Genomic DNA, 22,890 nt, shown 5'->3' with positions numbered 1-22,890 from the left:
GATAGATAGATAGATAGACAGATAGATAGACAGATATAGATAGATAGATAGATAGATAGATAGATAGATAGATAGATAGATAGACAGATAGATAGACAGATATAGATAGATAGATAGATAGATAGATAGATAGATAGATAGATGTGTGCGTTATAAATAGATCAATCATTTTTAAAAAACTGTGAATAAAAAGTAAGGAATTTGTGAGAATATCACTGTATTTAAGTATTTTAGCTGTATTTATAACCCCTGATTTAATTGATATTCTTCTCCTTTCCTCAATCCTCTTTCAATTTGCGACAGGTATCGGAAACAATGAGAAATTCCTAGGATTGTATTTAACTTCAATCCAGCACTGAGCCCTGGGGGGGTGGCGTCTGCAGATAACTAACATCGGGTCAGAACATCTCATAAAAAAACATTATTATTATCTATTGTTTTTTATAGCGCCGTCACATACCGCAGCGCTGTACAATGGGTAAACACGACATAACAAGTAGTAAATAACATAACAATTGGAGGCAGGGGAGATCTGCTCAGATGAGCTTACAATCCAGAACATACATTATAAGAGCAAATACAATATAATCAGAAGGAATCCTTGAACCTGCGCGTCTGCGTGGGGGTTGGAGTGCGTGAATCAGTCTTCTATTAACTTCTATATTGGCTCTTAGCAGCCCAGACTGTCTTCGTATCATGAAAAAGAAATCTATTTACAACAAAGAAGGTTGCTTAAAGCCTTCAGGTCCTTAGCGGTCTCTTCTTCACTTTTCCATCTGAAGAAGAGTCTCCGGGTTCGCAATATCTATTTTATTTAATAATATTTATAATAATAACATTTAATGATATCTTTTTAGTTAATATGTTGTTGTTTTTTACATCCTTGACAAACAAAGTGTAATTGGAAATAAAATAGTGTGAAAAATAAACATTTAAGAAAAAAATGAGGCCGGTCCAACTCAGAAAAATCCTTTTCAGAGCAGGAATGTTCAGAAACTGGATACAATCTTAGTTTTGTTGAAGCTCATTGAAGTGGTTAAGCTATAATTACTCAATAACTAAGTTTGAAAAGTAAAAATTTAAAATAAAGCAAAAAGTGAGTCTGTTGAGTGCTGTTTTATTTAGAAATTTAGAATTTACTGGCAGATCTGCCCCCATTCGGCCCGTCTAGTCTCCTGCTGTAAAGACTCAAACCTTAATAAGTCGTTGGTCTCATCTTAGATTCAGGAGCCGTATGTCTATCCCATGCATGTTTAATACCCTCACTGTATTGCCCTCTACCATCTCTGCTGGGAGGCTGTTCCACTTATCTACCACTGTAAGTAACATTTACATTACAAATAATTTCTGGGAAGGATTTGGGGATTCAGAGGTCGTAGGAAAGACATTTGGAATGTTGTATTTGGATAGAAAAGTGTTGCATTCCGCACCTTTAATACCCGCAGAAGCCCCAATCATTTCGTTAGATGTCTTCTGACCTCATCAGAGGCGCAAAATCAACAGATCATAAGGCGTCTCTTTATAAAGGTCATTTTCTGTGGTCTTCGTTATCGTGTGACCTCTACCATCACGTAACCTCACCTCTGACGGCTTAATCTCCTTCCCCAAGACAACATATTGGAGCGCTCGCTCACGCTTTGACTCGTGTTCAGCGTCTCCAGGGTCCGCGCGTCTCCTCCTTTGCGAGCGGGACGCCACATCTGGCACCTTTTACCTCTGTTATCCAATTTATTATTATTATTATTATTCATTTATTTATATAGCGCCATCATATAAAGTAGCGCTGAACACGACATTTCACCCCTTTCCGGCCCAGACGCCATCGTTGCCCGTGTATTGAGCCTCCTTGGTGGTCTTTTGGGTGCTCTTACTCTGTTATCGACTCTCTAGTTATCAAAAGTATTGCCTATTTTTACTTTTTCTTTATGGAAAAAGAAAGGCGAACATAGAAGATTTTAGCGTAATTTATAAAGTCATGATAAATAATATTAATATTAATAATAGTTATAAGGAATTAAACATTGTTTAACTGGAAAAAGGATTGCAATAAAAGATATTTTTTTTAAATATTGCCATTATCTTCTTGAAAATCTAATTGAGCAAAAAGCATAAAGAAGCACAAAATTTTAATAGCAGATGTCCCCGGCTTTGTTTAGCGATGAATCGTTTAATGCGTTGAACCCAAAAGCTTAAAAGCCGCCGTCGGCCGGCTCCTTCCCGTGAAAGCCGGACCCTCTGCATTTTCCTCTTGAAGACAAATGATTTACCATTCAAGTGGCCATAATTGCTGTTATCTGAATGTTCTCAAAATACAGGAAATCTACTTAAAAATAAACTCCCAAGGACTGAGTTCAGGATTTAACCCTTTGTCTGCCACATCCATACCATGCTTAATGCCCTCCGGCTAACATAGGGTTAATTTTTCCAACTCTTATGTGGGTTTGGGGGTTTTTTTGAGATGCCTTAAAGGGGCAGAATAGGCCATAAGTATCTCGCTACTATTATTATTATTATTAATACAAAAAAATTTAAATAATTACCATTTTCAAATAAGTTCTCGTAAAAATGCGAAAAATGATGATTATTAATGTATATATAGCGCCATCTTATTCTGGACATTTACGATGGGTAAACGGGACTTAAAAAATAACAATTAAGAATTACAGAAAATGATAAATAAGGAGTAAGTGAATAGGGAGAGGCTATAGGAATCTCATCTTTAAAAAAAAAATACCATCATTTGACTACTAAATCGAATAAAGTCTGGAATTCCTACTCAAAATGTAAAACAAAAAAAATATTCTTTAATTTGTATCCACTCTCCGCGCACCGCTGGGAGTCTCTGCCGCCATTGCAACGGGTGCTGGAGACAAAAAAAAGTTTAAAATACTTTTAAAAATTCTGCCTCAAATGCAAATTCAGTTTACGTAAAGGAAATGCGGTTTATTTCTAAAAATCACTCTGGTGCAAAGTTTCAAATGTGGCCTTATCACCATAGCAACCAATGCAATGATCCAATCAGAGGGAACATTCCATTGGTTGCTATGGTGATAAGACCAGTTAAACCCTGGAATATATATATATATATATATATATATATATATATATATATATATATATAAAATGCCCAATGTCATAAAAAATATGAAAAAATGATCACATTTTGAGCCCCCCCCCAAATACCTGGGAACCTTCATGGTTTTTGCCCCAATCTCAGGGTGAAGGGGCAGATTCTCAGGGTCACTAAGTCTGACTCCTTCCTATTCTACCCCCCCCCCCCCTGTGATTATATATAAAACTCCCAGTTGGGAGCTTTTGCTCCCAGTATGTTATGGTTGATATCCCTGCTTGAATGCAGGTGACTCAATTAAGTGACTCTATAAATAATGACAAGTCAAGGTTTCCATGACGACCGGTATTAGAGCCATTTGGGTGACATTTGGAGAGTCACTCCATAGAATCATTATGATGGGCTAATAAAGGGTTAATGAGTCTTAGCGGCAGCTCATTAAGAAAGTTCCCGGGAATGGTTAAAATCCACTTCAACGACGCAACTGACGCAGCGCAGCTTCTTATACGGTGTTTATGGCAAAAATATAAGGTCTGTTACCTACTGACATTAAACACTCATTTTTTTTTGGGCCAATTACGCCCCATCTTGCCACATTCCGGATTCATAATTCCCCTCTTTGCCGAGAGATCAGAGCTCATTAAACTCTTTACAAGACGCGTCGGCGTATTTACATAACATATAGATAATTGGGGCCATATGTAAATCCTGTGAAGGTCATGTGACGGCTTGTAAATGAGTGAAAATAACCGCGCTTTTGGCAATTATCTTTATTAATGGTTCGTTGTATGCAGAGAACATTTCCCTCTCTAAATAATTTACTTAATTAGAACGATTACATTGATGATTGACAGCGACCTTTAAACAATTCAAAGAATTGTCATTAATTTTGTTTAAATGTATATAAGATTAAAAAGCAAAAGAGTTTTCTTTGCACTTTTATATTTATTTACTCCTTTTTATCAGAAATTGATGATGAAACCATAAATAAGCTATTTGTTATTTAAAAAAATGTCATAGAAAAAAAAAGTTAATCTTTCCTAAAAATCCTGCATTTTACCGTTTAGAACCCAAACTAAACCTATAAAATGTTGTATACTGATGAATATATATATGTACAGTATATGTATTTATAAATATTTATATAATAAATATATATATAATAAATATTTTTATATATATAAGTATACTGGTATATCTTTATGCATCCATTGCACAGCGCTACAGAATATGATGGCGCTATATAAAACAATAAATAATAATCCTTAAATAATATTTATTTAAATTATATATATATATATATTTATAATATTTATTTATTTTTTCTATACATATATATATATATATCTACTTGAAACCTGGAACCTGATTGGTTTGGCCAATCTTTGGTAGAATAGTTGAAGTGGTAGATAAGTGCAACAGCCTCCCAGCAGATGTGGTAGAGGTTGCTACTAATAAGTTATCTCCGCTATTGGGTAAAGTGCATTTTTTCCAGGTTGGGGTATTTACTTGTAGTTATAGAGCGTCACCTAAACGCACCCTACACAATTTTATAAACCATGCGCGATGTATAAAGCCAAAGGCCATGAAGTCATTGAGGTTCGTGGCCATCAGATGTATCACAAAGTACGGCGGGGCTTTTAAGGGTTTCTGAGAACCTCGTCCCGGCTTCATCTCTTCACCTGATTCATTAAACATTATTTACGCACAGAGTCTGGCCGCAGAGTATCGCATTACGCGGCGCTTCTGTTACCTTCGGAGATTCATACATCACCTTCGGACTACGCGAGAACACGGGGCTCCTACGCAACTTACCCCGAGCCGACTTAATAACCCGAGGGATCGGAGCAAATCTACCCTCAGCCTGCAATACGCATGAAGCTCGTTTCTAATTCTTTGGTAACGCGCCTCGGCGCGGAGGTCCGAAGGTGTTAAGTCGCTCAAAAATAAACAGCCATAAATAAGTCAATGTCAGACCCGGTTCCCAAAGAATGACAGATATCATCTATACAGCGAGCTGTCTGAATTTGCCAGCAAATGTATATAACAAATGTATAGATCAAATGTATATAACAAATGTATAGATCAAATGTATATAACAAATGTATAGATCAAAGGCAGTCAATGGGATGTATATACATTTATCCATAATACACTGACTATTCCAGTCATAGGGTGCGGAAATTACCATGACATGAATGTGGCTTCGTCCCAGTATGGGAGGGAAACCAAAAACTCCCATCACTCTAAACCAACCTAAAAACACAAACAAACACTGCGGAATATGAAGGCGCTATGTATATAATAAATAAAAAAATAAATATATAATGCGATATAAACTATATATATATATATAATAGATAAATAAATAAATATATAATGCAATATAAACTATATATATAATAGATAAATAAATAAATAATGTAATAAAAAAAAAAAATATATATATATATATATATATATATATAATAGATAAGTAAATAAATACATATATAATGCAATATAAACTATATATATACACCAACCAGCAAAGACCACCTTTCTCTGCACTCTGACATTTATTAATGAATACTGGTAGTTTAAAAAACAGATACAATCATCTTTACTAAGGTAACAAATCCAATGCAAAATGCAACATTTTATTTTAAAAAGTACACCCTGTTTCCTGCTTCGGTAATTCAGCTGAAAACCCCCACCTTTCTTAGACGTAGTGTAAGAAAGTTTGACTTTATTAGAAGATGGGAGATAAATGGAACAGCGTCCCAGCAGAGGTGGTAGAGGGTAATACAGTGAGGGTATTAAACATGCATGGGATAGACATACGGCTCCTGAATCTAAGACGAGACCAACGACTGATTAAGGTTTGAGTCTTTACAGCAGGAGCAACGGGCAACTAGACGGGGGCCGAATGGGGCCGCTCCTGGTGTTCTCCTGTAGGGTCCCCTTTAAAGGTCATGGGGACAGCTGGTGGTCTATAGGTTATTATTAGATGCTCGGTGACTTTGATGACCCCTCAAGAATAGTAAATTATTGAATTTCATGCCTCTTGCCCCCTGTATTGCCCCTGACTACCCCCCCCCCCCCTCTACTAGTTTCATAGTATGGGGTTATTTTGGTGTCATATCGTGGAATAGGTTGAATGATCCTTTTTATTGCACAAACATGGGGTAATAATTATAATCTCACTGGATTCCTTGCCGGGGCAAATAAAAAAAGATGATTAAGAATCAATGAGGTTTCGGGGTTTGTAATAACGGCGATAAATCCCTCCTGCAATACGGGGGCTTTATCACCAAATCCATTCACATACAGAAAGGGCGCTTTTTTTACTTCCTCCCCAACTGTAATACGGACTGTAAGATTGGTGGTAAATTCTCATTAAACGCAGAAACACAGAACCTGGCGGCAGATCGGCCCCCATCCGGCCCCTGTATAGTCACCCGTTTCTCCTGCTGTAAAGACTCAAACCTTAATCAGTCGTTGGTCTCGTCTTAGATTCAGGAGCCGTATGTCTATCCCATGCATGTTTAATCCCCTCACTGTATTACCCCCCTGCCCCTTCTGCTGGAGGGCTGTTCCACTTATCCACCACTCTCTACAGCGATGTGAAAAATGTTGGCACGTTATAAAAAATGCTTAATATGATTCATATTAAGTTCAAATTACAAAAATCATTAAATGTTAAATATTATTCTTCGTTAAAGGTGCTGTCCCACTTAACAAATAAATCTTCGCAGATCTATCATTTTTATTCCTTTATCCAATTTCAGTTTCATCACATTCTACAACACAGAATCATTTTATAGTTTCTATGGCAACAACCTATTAGCGCATTGTTCTGTGTCATGTGACCTGTTCCCAGCAAAGCGATAATTCTTTACAAGATTGAGGAGTTGTTTCTGGGAAGGGTCTCGACTTTGATCAGTAATAGGAACAATGCGCCATTTTTAAAGGGACAGTTCCGCTTGAAGTAACCAATCAAGCGACATGAAAGACTCACGACATGCATATCGGGGTCTGAAGAGACCCCCTCGGCGTCCACCGAGCCCGAACTGCGGCTGAATGCTGGGAAATATATCTCATTACATTACATTTATTTATATAGCGCCAGCAGATTCCGTAGCGCTGTATATCAGACGCGGGGAGATTTGCTCGGTGCTGAAGCTCAGGGACCCCCATAGAATGTACCTAATGGATAATCTGCCACGGCGGCCCTGCTCCAATGAGCTGCTCAGCGTTTACATGCCTCCCAACTGTCCCAATTTGCACAAGACAGTCCCCATTTTGCCACCCTTATAGTCTCCATTGCTTCTTCCGCCGTAGTCCACGCAGAGCTGCCCACCGGCCGCCTCTCCCCTGCACGATGAGGCTTTTTAACCCAGAAGACATTTTTCTTTCCATTGAGACTTTTCTGTGATTTTTTTTTTGATAATCGTATTTGCTTTGCTTGGCGAAGAAACACGCGGTGGGTGCGCCATCACTTATTAATCTCCCGTCAGGACCATCTTTGCACCGCGACGGCAGAGGGGCTCCCGCGGTGGCCGCTGCTGCCATTTGCAAAAAAAACAGGCTGGACCAATGGCGATCGATTACAAAAAAAATGTAACTCTTGCAATGCTGGCACCTTTTTTTTAACATTTTGAAATACATTTAATCCAGGCAAATAATAAAGCAGAATCAAATTAAAATATACGCTACATAAAACTTAATTCTCTCTCCCTTCTCATCCCACCTGCCTAAACTAATCAGCAATCAGAAAATAGGCGAGACATAATGGGGAGGAATAATCACGCAGCCTCCAAGATGTCTGCTCCTGGTGGATATACATAAAGTGATTCTAATGTATATTTTGGTTATTTTAAGCTGTAAACACAATTACATGAGTTTATTTAGTATATGGAAATAAATATAGGACATGGTAAAAGTGACAGATTTCCTTAAAAATAATTGTATTTTTAAAGCTTTTATTAAAAATGTCACAAATTGGGTATGAGGATGTGTTTACAAAATAAATATATCACCAGGGAGGTAAAATAAACCTATATACCATTTTACATTTCTCCCCAATGTTCCCTGTCACTTAAAACTGCAAAAAACAGCATTAAAGATGCTAGAGCTGCTTAGCAATAGAGCCCCTCCTCTATGTATTACATCACAACAGTCTGACCTCCTACAACCACTCATAGACCACTTTAAACTAACAGACCTTTAAGCAAACACAGCAGAGCAGTGCCGAGGGGATAAATTAAGAGGCCGCGCGGAAAGGTATTCAACAAAAAACTACAGAAAAACATTAAGTTATTTTTAAAATAGGAATATGTTTATTTAACCTGGTTTTAAAAGTAGAACATAATTACCAATTAACAGTACAGCGCTAAAATATATTTTAAAAAATGTTCAAAATAAATTAGAAGGTAAATTAATAACAAAATCAAATCTGATTAAATAAAATAAAAAAATCATAAAAAGGGGGAAAATTAAGAAATATCTGGGGTAAATTAAATATAACAAAATAAATAATAACCTCCTGAAATTCATACCAACAATGAGAGAAAGTAAATATGAATTATAGGATTTAACTCTTTAAATAATGCATTTGTAAAAAAAAAACAAAAAACAGGGGGACACAATAAATATTATAAATAAATAAAAATAAATATATATAAATATAAATAAATATTATAAATATATATTAATAAATATTATAAATAAATATAAATAAATATTATACATAAATATAAATAAATATAAATAAATATTATAAATAAATATAAATAAATATTATACATAAATAAAAATAAATATATATAAATATAAATAAATATTATAAATATATATAAATAAATATTATAAATAAATATAAATAAATATTATACATAAATATAAATAAATATAAATAAATATTATAAATAAATATAAATAGATATTACCGGTAAATATTAAAATATTATTTTATAAGTGGAACAGTTACCTTTAAAATCCCGTCTGGGTCGTTGCAAGATATGATATGGAATCAGGAAAAAGCTGATCCTCTCCGTGACTCCGGGAAACATTTCTGGCAGAAGTTAAATCGGAGAGAATCGGAATCTCGTTGCATAATATACGTTTTTGGTTTCTTTATAACGTTGACTGGCGAGCGAGAGAATCTTCTGGAATTTAAGACATTCTTTGGGTTTCTCCAATAGTTCTCAGAATCGGGGGGGGGGATTCTTTGCGGGAGGCGCAGTGACAATCGGATATTTTGGATATTGCCATGGGCGTAGGAAGCGGGGGGGACAGGGGGGACAGATCCCCCCCAGTAACTCATGCGGGGGGGACCGATAATGAAGAAATCCCCCCCAGGGCCGTAGGAACCCCCCAAAAAAAACGCCGCAAATGCGGCCCGCGAGACCTCGAGGTGCGGCCCGCGTAAGATCGGCAGCCAGGGCAACCGATCTTACGCATTCCGCACCTCGAGCCCTTCTACTTACCTGTGGGAGGGTCTTCTGTACTGCACAGAGTAAGCGGAACCCAGCAGAGTTCACGTGACATCCCATCACATCCTGCTTCCTCTGTGTAGTACCAGAGAACGCAGAGGGAGGCCGCGCCCCCTGCTGAAGTCTGTGAGCGGCATCGAGGAGCTGCAGTGCAGGTAAGGGGGTGGGGAGGGTGTTTGAATGAGTGTGTGTGATTGAGGGAATTAATTTGTGAATGAATGAGTATATGAATGAATGAGTGTGTGTGTGATAGCATGGATGTGTAAGTGCTGGAACCTAGGCATGATGGGACTATGATTGCTGTTAGCAATCACACTCCTATCATGCCAAGTCAGCCAGTACATGCTGAAACCTAGCTAGCTGCCCCCCTTGTGTATTGATGCTGCCAGCAATATGGGGTCTTCACATCACTTACAGCCACCCTGTACCAGCATGTACTGGCTGCCTGGGTATGATAAGAGTGTGACTCCTAGTGTGAGAGATGGGGATAAAGTGGGGATCTGATGGGGGAAAATGCTGTCCCCCCCAGATTTTTAGGGGTTCCTACGCCCATGGATATTGCCCATTATCTCCTGGGGGATCGGATTTCATGGAAAAGTAAAGCGTGCGATTTCTGGCATTTTCAAACTATTTCATTTACAGATGTTAATTTGGAATCATTTTTGGCACCCATAGAACATGAGAAAATCACACGCATTATATATAGTTTTTAGCTCCGTGAAACAGAATTTTCCAGCAGATCGGCCCCCATACGGTTACAAGTTTCTCCTGTTGGTTGGTCTGGTCTTAGATTCAGGAGCCGTATGTCTATCCCATGCATGTTTAATACCCTCACTGTATTACCCTCTACCACTTCTGCTGGGAGGCTGTTCCACTTATCCACTTTCATCTCAGTGAAGTAAAACGGCTTTCCATCCCATCTCAGCCTCTGGTCCTCTAGTGTTAGATTCTGGCCTAATATTATTATTATTATTATTATTGTTATTAATAATAATAATAATAGTTTTATTTAACGTCATAATATTCCACGGCTCTGTACCTTTATGTGATTTAAATGTTTCTCTCCCATCCCCTCTCTCATGGGTGGGCTAACTGAAGACGCTTGAGCTGTTCTAAAGCACACCTCCCAACAGTCCATTTTTGTGCAGAACAGTCCTGGTTTTTGGGCACTGCCTCGCGGCCCTAAACCTAAAACCTAAATGTATCAAAGGTCGGTTGGGTCTACATGCTGCAAATGTATCGATAAAAGTCAATTCACAGAAATTCCGATTTCCCCTGAAGATGAAAAAATAAACATATTTTTTAACCCATTTCAGACAAATTCGGAAATGCTTCCATCCGGCGTGTGGATATCGGGAAGGCCGATTGGCCGCTGTCCTTTTGCTTCTTTAATTAACTCTGTAACAAGGAGTCAAGTCCAATGTTCCGTGCGCCCTGCGACGTGTCGTGTCCCGGACGCGCCGGGCGTTTCGTGGCTCCGGAGATATTCACTCGGTCACATTGCCTGCCCCCCCCCCGGTCACACTGCCTGCCGGGTATCTCAGCCTCGTTTTATTTCACCGCGTCTCGTAATTTAACTACCGGCGATAATGTAATTTTAAGATACAGTAAATGTTTTGTTTCGTTCTCTGTCTTCCTGTAATGTTATTACGTTAAGGTTACCCTCCCCGCTTCAAAGGTTAATTAATGACTTCATTGACGACGGGATTTGAGGTGCGTCGGGCGACTTTATTTCCCATTTTAAATCGTTTTTAACCGGCTACTAAGGAGCGACTTGGCGCGTCGCTGGGTTTACGAGAGGTAAAGGGCCGCTATTTGCTCGTATTTAACCCGAATTGGCCCGTTTCCCTTAATGTACATCTATACCATGGGAGCAGCCAATTTCCTCAATTTGCATAATTATTCCTCCCCGTTAAGTTATCTCTCCCCGATTGTTAATTTGCTGATTTTATAAAAGTAATAACTTATCCTATAACGACATTTATCCCTTAAAATTTTGGCATACCAAAAGTGTATTTGAAGATAATTCTAAATTATTCTAAAATCAGACGGAAAAACTTTATTACCGTTAAGGCTGAAGATAAATACGCCGTTGTGGGTAGGGCTTATGCAGTGGTGGGCGGAGCTACTATTAACATACCATATATAATGGCACTTATGGAGAATCCCCCCCCCCCCGGCATATTGTTCAGCAAAAATGATTATTCGGAGCCAAAGACAAATAATAATAATACTAATAATAATAATAATAAAACATATAGAAAATGACAGATCTGCATTTCTGCTTTACGTACTAGAACCTTTTTTTTTGTCTAATTGGAATTGGAGAGTGATTAAATAATTTATTAACTAATTAATTACCAATGCTGTAGATAAGTTCATTTTTAACCCATTTAATCAAACGCGGCTTAAATTCCTGCAGGAAAGCCCGAGAAAAAATTTAATAAAAGGAAAAAGTTAATGAATGCCTTTTTTTTCTGTCTATAAAATCGACGACTCGATACACGTTTTGTTTAATGTTAATGGATGAGCGAAAACGCTGAGCAAATTGGATAATGAGATTTTAGGTTAAATTGGGTAAAAATAAGAGCATCTGAGAGCCCACGCGTTTCGGAGGCTGAAGAGGGTTCCGGCAGGTGATTTAAAGGGCCGCTGAAACTTGGCACCTTTTCTTAACCACAATTGGACTTCAGACTTTTAAATAATAAAAAAAATCTTATGGCGCCCTGCCGTAGCCCTGCCCCGACCACACCCCAGCTCAACCCTGACCACACCCCAGCTCCGCCTTGACCACACCCACTGGAGAAAACACGTCCTTTGGCCATTATAAATACACTTTCCCAGAAACATCTTGAAACATCCTGCATAACGATACAGAGTGCAACAAAACGTCACACAAACAACACGTATTCTTCACATTATTTTACAGAAACCTAGAAAAAAAGTTCTTTAGCGCCTCTCGCACGTCTCCGAAAAGTCGGATTATGCATATGGGACGAAACAAAGGCATGGAGCGGAGCTTCGGGGAAGACGGAAACCCATCAAGTTTATTATCTCCCGGCCAAAATGAGCATCGATCTCCGACATGAGAGCTTGAAAGGGTTACTTTGTAGAACGTCACAAACACCCTTTACATTGCGATTGTTTTGATGAAATGACGGCCGCGGTCCAGAGCTTTGGGCAATTTTTAGCATTTTTAGCCCTTCCATCACCTCTTCGATTGAGGTTTTTGATTCATCGCCTAAGGAAAAAAAATTTTTTCTATTGAACCCATTTGGAATTCCCGAATTTTATATTATTGTCAATATTTGTTTAACCAATCGCGCCAAAAAAGGCCAATAGCCCTGCGCATGACAAGAAGCACCTAAGTACACGAGGTCACATAATACTTCCTGCCATCCTCTATTTTTTTTTTAAAAAAAAACTACCGGTAAATTATAATCTATAAATTAGATGAAAATAAAAAAATATGTAAAAATACATTTATTTTTTTAAAGAACGAGGAGCATTTGCCTTGGAAAGGGGATGGAAAAATGGGGCAATTATTGGTATTCTAAAGATACACAACGTACAGATTTCCGAATGATTTAAAACATTTAAAAGTAAAAAAATTCATTCCAGGCTTCAATTGTCTAAATGTCATAAAATCTGCACTGACCCACAAGACATGGAATCATTTTAATGTAAACTCGCAGCGTCTGTCTCTACAGGTTCATTCAGAGAGAGAAATGTAAGAACAGGAGGCTAAAACTAGAGGATCAGAGGCTTAGATGGAATGTAAGGGTTTTAGTTGACTGAGAGAGTGGTAGATAAGTGGAGCAGCGTCCCAGCAGAAGTGGTAGAGGGTAATACAGCGAGGGGATTAAAAATGCATGGGATAGACATACGGCTCCTGAATCTAAGACGAGACCAACGACTGATTAAGGTTTGAGTCTTTACAGCAGGAGAAACGGGCGACTAGACGGGGGCCGAATGGGGGGCCGGTCAGCTGGCGGGTTTTATTCTTCTATGTTAAAGCAAATCTTCTTCTTTCTCCTGAAATCTTAAGTAAATATGCCCTTTAGCTTCTGTTCTTGCAGCGCGGTGACATCTAGTACTTTCGGCTGGATTTATAAAACTGTTGCCAATCAGGGAGATTAAAAGGATATTCTGTCCAAAAAGAATATTCCAGCGGCGTACGAGACGAACATCAACAACGGCGTCATCTCTGAATCTGTTTTTGGATCTATGCATTCGCTACCAATATGTATAGAGTTTCGAAACAAAAGGAGCAAATGTGTTATTTTATTATCACTAAAAGCCATCCCATTGTACAGCACTACGGAATATGATGGTGATATATACGCTACCGTTCAAAGGTTTGGGGTCACTGAGTGGTTTTCATGGAAAAGAAGGAAAATTGTGGCTGTAACATAATTACAAAAGGGTTTTCTAACCATCAATTATCCTTTTTAACTTAAACTTGGATCAGTGAACACAACGTGCCATTGGAACACAGGAGTGATGGGAGTGATAAAGGGCCATTGGAACACAGGAGTGATGGGAGTGATAAAGGGCCATTGGAACCCAGGAGTGATGGGAGTGATAAAGGGCCATTGGAACACAGGAGTGATGGGAGTGATAAAGGGCCACTGTACGCCTATGAAGAGATTCCATTAAAAATCAGCCATTTCCAGCTATAATACTCATTTACAGCATTAACCCCGTCTGTGCTGGATTTCTCATCCATTTCATGTTATTTTATTCCAAATGAAATTTGCTTTTATTTTTTTTTTTAAAAACAAGGAGATTTCTAAGTGACCCCCAATTTTTGGTGAGTAAATCAATAAATAATAAAGCACAACATTTAATAACTTGCATTGTACCTAATTGGCCATAATTATGATGAGTTTAAATGCTTTTGTGCACCACATAGCAACAGCTCCTGAGGTTAAAATCCTTTGCTTTGGCAAAAATAGATTTTTTTTCATATATGTTTTTTAACAAAGATTCTTAGTCCAAACAAAGCATTTGGCAGGAGAAATAATTATTCTGAAACAATGTGCTTATTTCTGCTAGAAAGAAAAAAATAGAAGAAATGGTTTCAGCGAATGTTTATTGTCAGAGACAAACAAGCCGTATTTTACACAAAAAGTGATACTTCATATAATTGTTACAAATCAAACATATAATGCAGGTTTTACAGATCAGAAACTTTCCATAACCAGGTCAAATATCAGGAAGAAACAAACATTTTTAAACCCATGCTAAAGGGGAAAAAACCCTTTATTGTGCAGTTTATATAATAATCGTTTCATGAAATCCAAATTGTAAAAAAATTCACTTACATCCCTAAACATTAAATATAGAAATTCTGCAATAACCCCCCCGATTTTAACTCAGGCCCTGCTGAACTCAGTGTTAGGTCTATGGTGAGCTAACATGGCAGGATTGCGCAATCACAGAGTTATATAGAAACATAGAATTTACCAGCAGATCGGCCCCGTTCGGCCCGCTTCTCCTGCTCTAAAGACTCAAACCTTAATCAGTCGTTGGTCTCGTCTTAGATTCAGGAGCCGTGTGCCTATCCCATGCATGTTTAATACCCTCACTGTATTACCCTCTACCACCTCTGTTGGGAGGCTGCTCCACTTATCTACCACCCGCTCAGAAAGTAAAACTTCCTTACATACGTTTTCTACAGACTCCAGGTAAAAACAATATGTGGAATTAAAGGGACTCCTCTTGCCAGAACCCAGGAGACAAGTGGCTGAATACTGAGCCCTGGGGCAATCATCTGAGCTTTAATCACATAACAGCGCGCATTAGGTTTCTTTAATTTTGTCCCAATAAACTTCCTTTATCTGCAGACCTGGAGCCGCCGGTGCTGTCAGTCATGTGATATTTTGGGTGACTTTCCCAGCTCAAACACCGCACTGAGCTGATGCTTTATGGCGATGCTAATGAAGTCCGTTCCTCCATAGACTTTCATTAGTCACAGAATCGATCTGGTTGATTCAGACCGAGCCATTCTATTGTTCCCCACAGGCAGTATGATGAGGAGTCAGGGGGTTTAGTAGATCGGGGCTCAGATAACAGAGCGAGAATCATACAAATGGCTGATATTGAAGCTGCCTGAAAACAATAATGTCATGGGATTTTCTCTTAAAATTGTAGAAAATTCTAGTAAATCGTATAATTGAGCTGCTCAGTAACACGTAAGGAATGGAGGATCTGCGAAGGAAAAGATTCTCAGCAACGTTCTGTGAAAGTATGGAATCTTCTACACGTAGATTATATTTATAAACAGATACAATGTAAATAAATGAACAAAACAAATAATATTGTAAAGGATCATTGTTAGGTCATGAATTACGGACAAAGCCTAAGCCCCTCCCTCTCCAAAGCCATTGGTTCATCCTTCGCTAATTAACAGTTTAACCCCTTCTGTCGATAATATCAGGTCACATGACTAAGGATTTATGGCAGGTAATAAGACGATCGATACATTCCTTCACCTCGCTCGCTGTCAGCGTATTTATTCTTCACCCAGCGGAACGCGGCTACAAACCTCATTCATTGCCTTTACACTTACATTTCTATTTTTTATTTTTTTTTGTGTAGCCGCCTTTTCTTCTGAAATTCGGTTACAATTTATGTTTTTAAGACACCGGTTTTTTTTTTGCCTGCCGGTTTGAAATCTCTGATGCAAAAAGTCTTCACAAAGCTGATTTACTCAGCTAGAAAAATCATTGAAAATGAAAATAAAGCTACTGTGCGTCTCAGCTTTAATCTATGGCAGACAGAAAGTCAATACTCTGAGTTCCCCAGGAGGTAGAACTGAGCAGCAGATCGGCCCCCTTCGGCCCCATCTAATCTGCCTGTTTTTCCTAAATCAGTCGTTGGTCTCGTCTTAGATTGAGGAGCCGTATGTCTATCCCATGCATGTTTAATCCCCTCACTGTATTACCCTCTACCACTTCTGCTGGGAGGCTGTTCCACTTATCTACTACCATCTCAGTAAAGAAAAAAGTCCTTCCATTCCACCTACGCCTCGCACTCTCTAATGATGAATAACCTTTACAATTGTTTATATTTTTAATAACTTTACTGCAGGAGAGATTTATTTAAAATCTGATGAGTTTGGGTTCAATGCTTGATTGCTTATAAGGCACAATGAGGCTTATGTGTAACATTGGAGGTGGGGCTAATAGGCTAGTGGGTGTGGTGATATGGTTACCCCACCCACATCAACCTAGTTCCTGCCCCTACAATAAACCTTAAATTATCCCTTTTTTACCCAAATAAAACTCATGGGGGCATTAAACGTTTCCCCATTTGCCCCTGTATACCATAGCAATGACCTGAAGGGGAACAAAAAACGAGTTGGCTCTATCCAAGATTTTGAAATCAACACATTAATATCAATTGAGTACCGGTTTCTATGGCAACAACCTATGACATCATGGTTTCTTTTGTCACATGAGACACATTCCCTGAAACAAACATGATGAAATAATGACTCCAGGGTAAGGATGGGGCATTTAACAGCACGAGAAATAATGTTTCTAATGCAGCATTTAACTGTAAAAGTGCAGAGAGTTTGTGTCACATGACAATTAAGCATTCCTGGGGAAAAAATATGAATGAAGCAAATCGGATGATATTTGTAGCCCCAACACAGGCTGCACGGGGGTCGTTATACATGGCGTGTAAGGCACATGTTACAGAACCGCATTACTTCACGCATCACAAGCATATCGTTATAACGACCATACATTTTAACACCTGCGCTACGGTATTTGCTGGCGCTCTATAAAGAAATGTGATTTCATTAGCGTGAAAAGTGCATTTCTCACCCCGATACACAGAGTAAGACCCAATAATGTCCGCCCGTCTCAAGGTTTGACCTCTAGAAACAGTACGGGGGCAGCTGAAATGATTGAAAGAAGTAATAAGAGATACTGCCAAAGAACGTGCGCAGTACGCGAAAACCCAATAACAGCCTCGCGAGTCCTGGAACAGACCCGGGAACCGCATGCGCGATAAATGCTCGGCGTTACGGTAAATTCTTTTATTACCAGAGAATATATACGGATATAAAGTATCTATTTTACAAAACGGAAACAAAGCTCCGCTACAAACGAGAAGAAGCCTGTAAACAGGGAGCGGATAATATACACGCGAGGCGCGCATGTACAGCGAGAACGTGTCGGACGCCGGGGGGGTCAGCGCGGGAGGAACGGATACTCGTTACCACTGTTCCCATCCGAAGTCATCTCCTCTCCCAAACACAACGAAGAAGCCGAGGATTGTAAGGAATATAACGGCGTTCCCTGCCAGGACCAATCCGCAGGCGCCCCACTTAATCTGCAACGGAACAGAGAGTCAGAGCCCAGTAATAACCCCAGCGCTGTATATATAATAATAATATAACCCCCCAGCGCTGTATACAGTAATATAACCCCCCGCGCTGTATACAGTAATATAACCCCAGCGCTGTATACAGTAATATAACCCCCCAGCGCTGTATACAGTAATATAACCCCCCAGCGCTGTATACAGTAATATAACCCCCAGCGCTGTATACAGTAATATAACCCCCCAGCGCTGTATACAGTAATGTAACCCCACAGCGCTGTATACAGTAATATACCCCCCAGCACTGTATACAGTAATATAACCCCCTAGGGCTGTATACAGTAATATAACCCCCAGCGCTGTATACAATAATATAACCCCCAGCGCTGTATACAGTAATATAACCCCCCAGCTCTGTATACAGTAATATAACCCCCAGTGCTGTATACAGTAATATAACCCCCAGCGCTGTATACAGTAATATAACCCCCAGCGCTGTATACAGTAATATAACCCCCAGCACTGTATACAGTAATATAACCCCCTCAGCGCTGTATACAGTAATATAACCCCCAGCGCTGTATACAGTAATATAACCCCCAGCGCTGTATACAGTAAAATAACCCCCCAGTGCTATATACAGTAATATACCCCCAGCGCTGTATACAGTAATATAACCCCCCAGAGCTGTATACAGTAATATAACCCCAGCGCTGTATACAGTAATATAACCCCCAGCGCTGTATACAGTAATATAACCCCCCCAGCACTGTATACACTAATATAAACCCCCAGCGCTGTATACAGTAATATAACCCCCAGCGCTGTATACAGCAATAACCCCCAGTGCTGTATAAAGTAAAACGTTTTCTGTTCTATTTTCAGTATCAGTGGAGGTCGGAGCGCCCCCTAGAGGTTAGTAAAAGTCTTTACAGAACAACCACGAGAATTCTATTTTTTTTTTAAATTAGATTTATTTTCACAGATCTCTCACTTTTTGGCTCATTGAGTTAATTTGATCTAAATTCTTCTTTTCTCCAAATAAATTAATATTTATGCTCCCTACTTATGGTGGAGAGGAGATCTGTGTTTCATGCTTACGAGGACACGGATCTCTGCTCTCCCGCGGCCCCTCTGATGGCGCCAACCTAGGCCCAAGAATGCCAGCGGTGCTGAGACCTCTTCAGACACCTTCTCAATCTTCTTTCTAGAGCCGCTCCAAAAACGATGGAGTTAACTAACGTTCCAATGAATGAATAAAAGATTCCATCCAAGACAGATGCCACCGACCAGAGACGGGACCGGCCCGACCCCCCCTGATTCTGAAAGCGAAGTAGGTTTATTTGGGGGGTCTTTTTATCCCCCCCCCCGTTCGAGGCTTCATATAATACTCAGTGGGATTCGTTTTTTTTATTAACTCACCACCATGACTCTGGCCAGAACAATCGGGAGGCCAAACGCCGAGACCACGATCCCGGTGGTGAAAAAAACCGCTAGTTCCCGGCAGGCGCTGCTGGCGGCGTCCGTATCGTCGCTGAGCCGTCTGGCGATGAAGTGCGGAATGGGGCTGATAACGTAAAATATCAGAACGAACAGCGGCCAATAAACTCTGGAAAAAAGAAAGCGGGAGGATTCCAGACATTTGTATGATTCCCATTCTGTTATCTGAACCCCTGCCTGTGGGGAACAATAGAATGGCTCAGTCTAAATCACCCAGCTGGACACTCTGACTAAGGAAAGTCTATGAACGCATTGCCATAAAGTGTCAGCTCAGTGCCGTGTTTGGGCCGGGAAAGTCACCCAAAATATCACATGACTGACAGCAACGGCGGCTCCAGGTCTGCAGATAAAGGGAGTTTTTGTCTGACATTACTGTATATAGCGCTGGGGGGTTATATTACTGTATACAGCGCTGGGGGTTATATTACTGTATATAGCGCTGGGGGGTGATATTACTGTATACAGCGCTGGGGGTTATATTACTGTATATAGCACTGGGGGGTGATATTACTGTATACAGCGTTGGGGGTTATATTACTGTATACAGCGCTGGGGGTTATATTACTGTATACAGCGCTGGGGGTTATATTACTGTATACAGCGCTGGGGGTTATATTACTGTATACAGCGCTGGGGGGTGATATTACTGTATACAGCGCTGGGGGGTTATATTACTGTATATAGCGCTGGGGGGTGATATTACTGTATATAGCGCTGGGGGGTTATATTACTGTATACAGCGTTGGGGGTTATATTACTGTATACAGCGCTGGGGGTTATATTACTGTATACAGCGCTGGGGGTTATATTACTGTATACAGCGCTGGGGGTTATATTACTGTATACAGCGCTGGGGGTTATATTACTGTATACAGCGCTGGGGGGTTATATTACTGTATACAGCGCTGGGGGTTATATTACTGTATACAGCGCTGGGGGTTATATTACTGTATACAGCGCTGGGGGTTATATTACTGTATACAGCGCTGGGGGTTATATTACTGTATACAGCGCTGGGGGTTATATTACTGTATACAGCGCTGGGGGGTTATATTACTGTATACAGCGCTGGGGGTGATATTACTGTATACAGCGCTGGGGGGTTATATTACTGTATATAGCGCTGGGGGGTGATATTACTGTATATAGCGCTGGGGGGTTATATTACTGTATACAGCGTTGGGGGTTATATTACTGTATACAGCGCTGGGGGTTATATTACTGTATACAGCGCTGGGGGGTTATATTACTGTATACAGTGCTGGGGGTTATATTACTGTATACAGCGCTGGGGGTTATATTACTGTATACAGCGCTGGGGGTTATATTACTGTATACAGCGCTGGGGGGTTATATTACTGTATACAGCGCTGGGGGGTTATATGTAAAAGAAACCTTACATGTACCCCATAAGTTACATCTCCCCTGATTGTTGTTTGGTGGGCGCTGTCGGTGTTATAGGACAGAGGCAGTTTGTGTGCAGGGATCAGACACCGTCCTGTAAAGGGCATAAATAATTTAAAGGTAATCTGCTGAGTTAAACAGTTTTTTTTTCAGTATAAAAATCATCATTCCTAGTACGTCCTTGATCAGGGGAAACTCTGCCTCATTTATAATTTTTCAGGGAAGGCCTAATTGTCATGTGACATAAAAATAATCTATCACTATGGGGGGAGGGGTGCGTACCTGTATTCCTCCAGAGAGCATCCCAACATAAGGAACGTCAGGCCGATGGCTCCGCTAAACGACAATCCGACCAACGCTACAACCCGGAAAAAAAACATCAACAATAAACAGTAAAAAAAAAGATATAACAGCTCAAAAACAAAATCAATCCAATCATATGTGGCCCCCATGACTCGCTGGCTGAGCATCATAAGAGTTGTAGTAGTAGCAGGAAAGAGACAAATATTGGCCTTAGATTGCATTAAGACCCTTTTTATCACTGAGTTAAGTTGTAGAATTTATGACATCACAGAGATGTTTTGATGATTGAAAAAAACCAATATATTACGATGATTATAAAATTATTATAAAATATTTACATTGATGAAAGTATCGCCCAAATCACACGAACAGCTAATTTTACAGTCCAGTAGAACCTAATTTGTTTATCATGCTATTAGCTGGATTTCCGTAAATGTAATAAACTGAGAGGGTGGTAGATAAGTGGAACAGCCTCCCAGCAGAGGTGGTAGAGGGTAATACAGCGAGGGGATTAAACATGCATGGGATAGACATACGGCTCCTGAATCTAAGACGAGACCAATGACTGATTAAGGTTTGAGTCTCTACAGCAGGAGAAACGGGCGACTAGACGGGGGCCGAATGGGTATAAATTTTCTTTAAATGCTTTCTTTTCTGGGTGATTCGGATTCCATAAAGTTGTTAGAAATATCTAAATATTTTTAGTTCTTTATTCTTCCCCCTCAGCGTGTAATTGGGGGGGGGGGATTTGTGTGCGAAGGGCAATGCGATTCAGAAACAAAGAAGAATGAACATGAATATGAATATTACTTTGGTTGCCATGGAGATTTCACCTCCCCCCCCCCCACACACACACACACTTTTACAATTTATACAATCAGCCTCAATGACTCCAAAATGACAATAAATGTCTTATTAACTGTTTGAGGAGCGAATCTTTAAAGGTTAGAAAGGCATTCAAACAGAGAATAGAGAAAAGCAACAATGTATCGAAGAAACACAAATATTTCTATTTAAAAAGGTAAATAAAACAGAATCTCCGATACGTCGCGAGCCGGACCCTCTTTATCCAACGTGTCGGGTCTAGTTCTGTCAGACCCTTTGAAGGTAGGGACTGTAAGAAGCGCTGCGGGAATAGTTGGCGCTATATAAATAAAAGATAATAATAATAATAATAATAAATAATAACAATAAAAATATAATAATAATAAATAAAAATTACAATAAAAATAATAATAATAATAATAATGCGGGTGTTAAGAGATTTACCGCAGGTTCGTTCAAACCTCCTTTTAGTTACTAAAAGGTTAAAGCATGCATTAACCCTCGCAGGCGCGCACGCAGTTTAAAGGGAGGAAAGTTTAAGGAGATGAGATAGAGTCTGCGGCAACATTCTGCTGGTTTCCATGGTGATTGCTCAACATCTAGAACTTTGGCTCCTAGGGCTGGTGCGTTTCCAGTTACAGCATAGGTTACAGATTGTATCAGGAGGAGCTGGGAGGCAGCGAGGAAGCTGAAGTTGCACATTACCTTTAATGCCAGCCATGTTTGGAGCAGGAGCTGTGTTTACCGAGTCTGCTTCCTGACACAGAAAAAGGGGAGGAAACAGGAAATGTTTTATTTTTTATTTATTTTTTCCTCCTCTAGGAGGCCGGAGAGGTAAGGAGGTCCCGGAGCAGCTCCTGCCTCCCCCTTTGGATTGCTCCTTCCGGCTGTCACTTATAGAGGAGGCTGGAGGGACTGGGTGCGGAGAGTCGGGCTGCCGGCTCGGATACTGTGACTCAGAGTTAGGTTTCA

At 39.8% G+C, this 22,890-nt stretch overlaps 1 protein-coding gene across 1 annotated transcript; it reads right to left on the bottom strand.

The window, feature by feature from the left end:
* Positions 1 to 17,778: 17,778 nt before the first annotated feature.
* Positions 17,779 to 22,639, bottom strand: LOC149276044 (leptin receptor gene-related protein-like). Its single transcript, XM_089503966.1, has 4 exons — positions 22,624 to 22,639; positions 21,073 to 21,148; positions 19,309 to 19,495; positions 17,779 to 17,895 (listed from the first exon to the last, which is right to left on the bottom strand). The coding sequence occupies exons 1-4, from the start codon at positions 22,637 to 22,639 to the stop codon at positions 17,779 to 17,781; spliced, it is 396 nt and encodes a 131-aa protein (XP_089360092.1).
* Between the last annotated feature and the right edge of the window lie 251 nt (positions 22,640 to 22,890).

The sequence above is a fragment of the Sceloporus occidentalis genome, unplaced genomic scaffold, assembly GCF_023333645.1.
Source record: "Sceloporus occidentalis isolate IW3139 unplaced genomic scaffold, rSceOcc1.0.p SCAF_249, whole genome shotgun sequence".
Classification (NCBI taxonomy): domain Eukaryota; kingdom Metazoa; phylum Chordata; class Lepidosauria; order Squamata; family Phrynosomatidae; genus Sceloporus; species Sceloporus occidentalis.
This window is presented reverse-complemented; position numbering and strand designations above follow the sequence as displayed.

Excerpts from the sequence above, each read along its gene's own strand:
- LOC149276044 (XM_089503966.1), bottom strand. Across the intron at positions 19,496-21,072 it reads TGCTCTCTGGAGGAATACAG|AGTTTATTGGCCGCTGTTCG; the intron begins GTACGCACCCCT and ends TCTTTTTTCCAG. Across the intron at positions 17,896-19,308 it reads TTCTGGCCAGAGTCATGGTG|ATTAAGTGGGGCGCCTGCGG; the intron begins GTGAGTTAATAA and ends GTTCCGTTGCAG.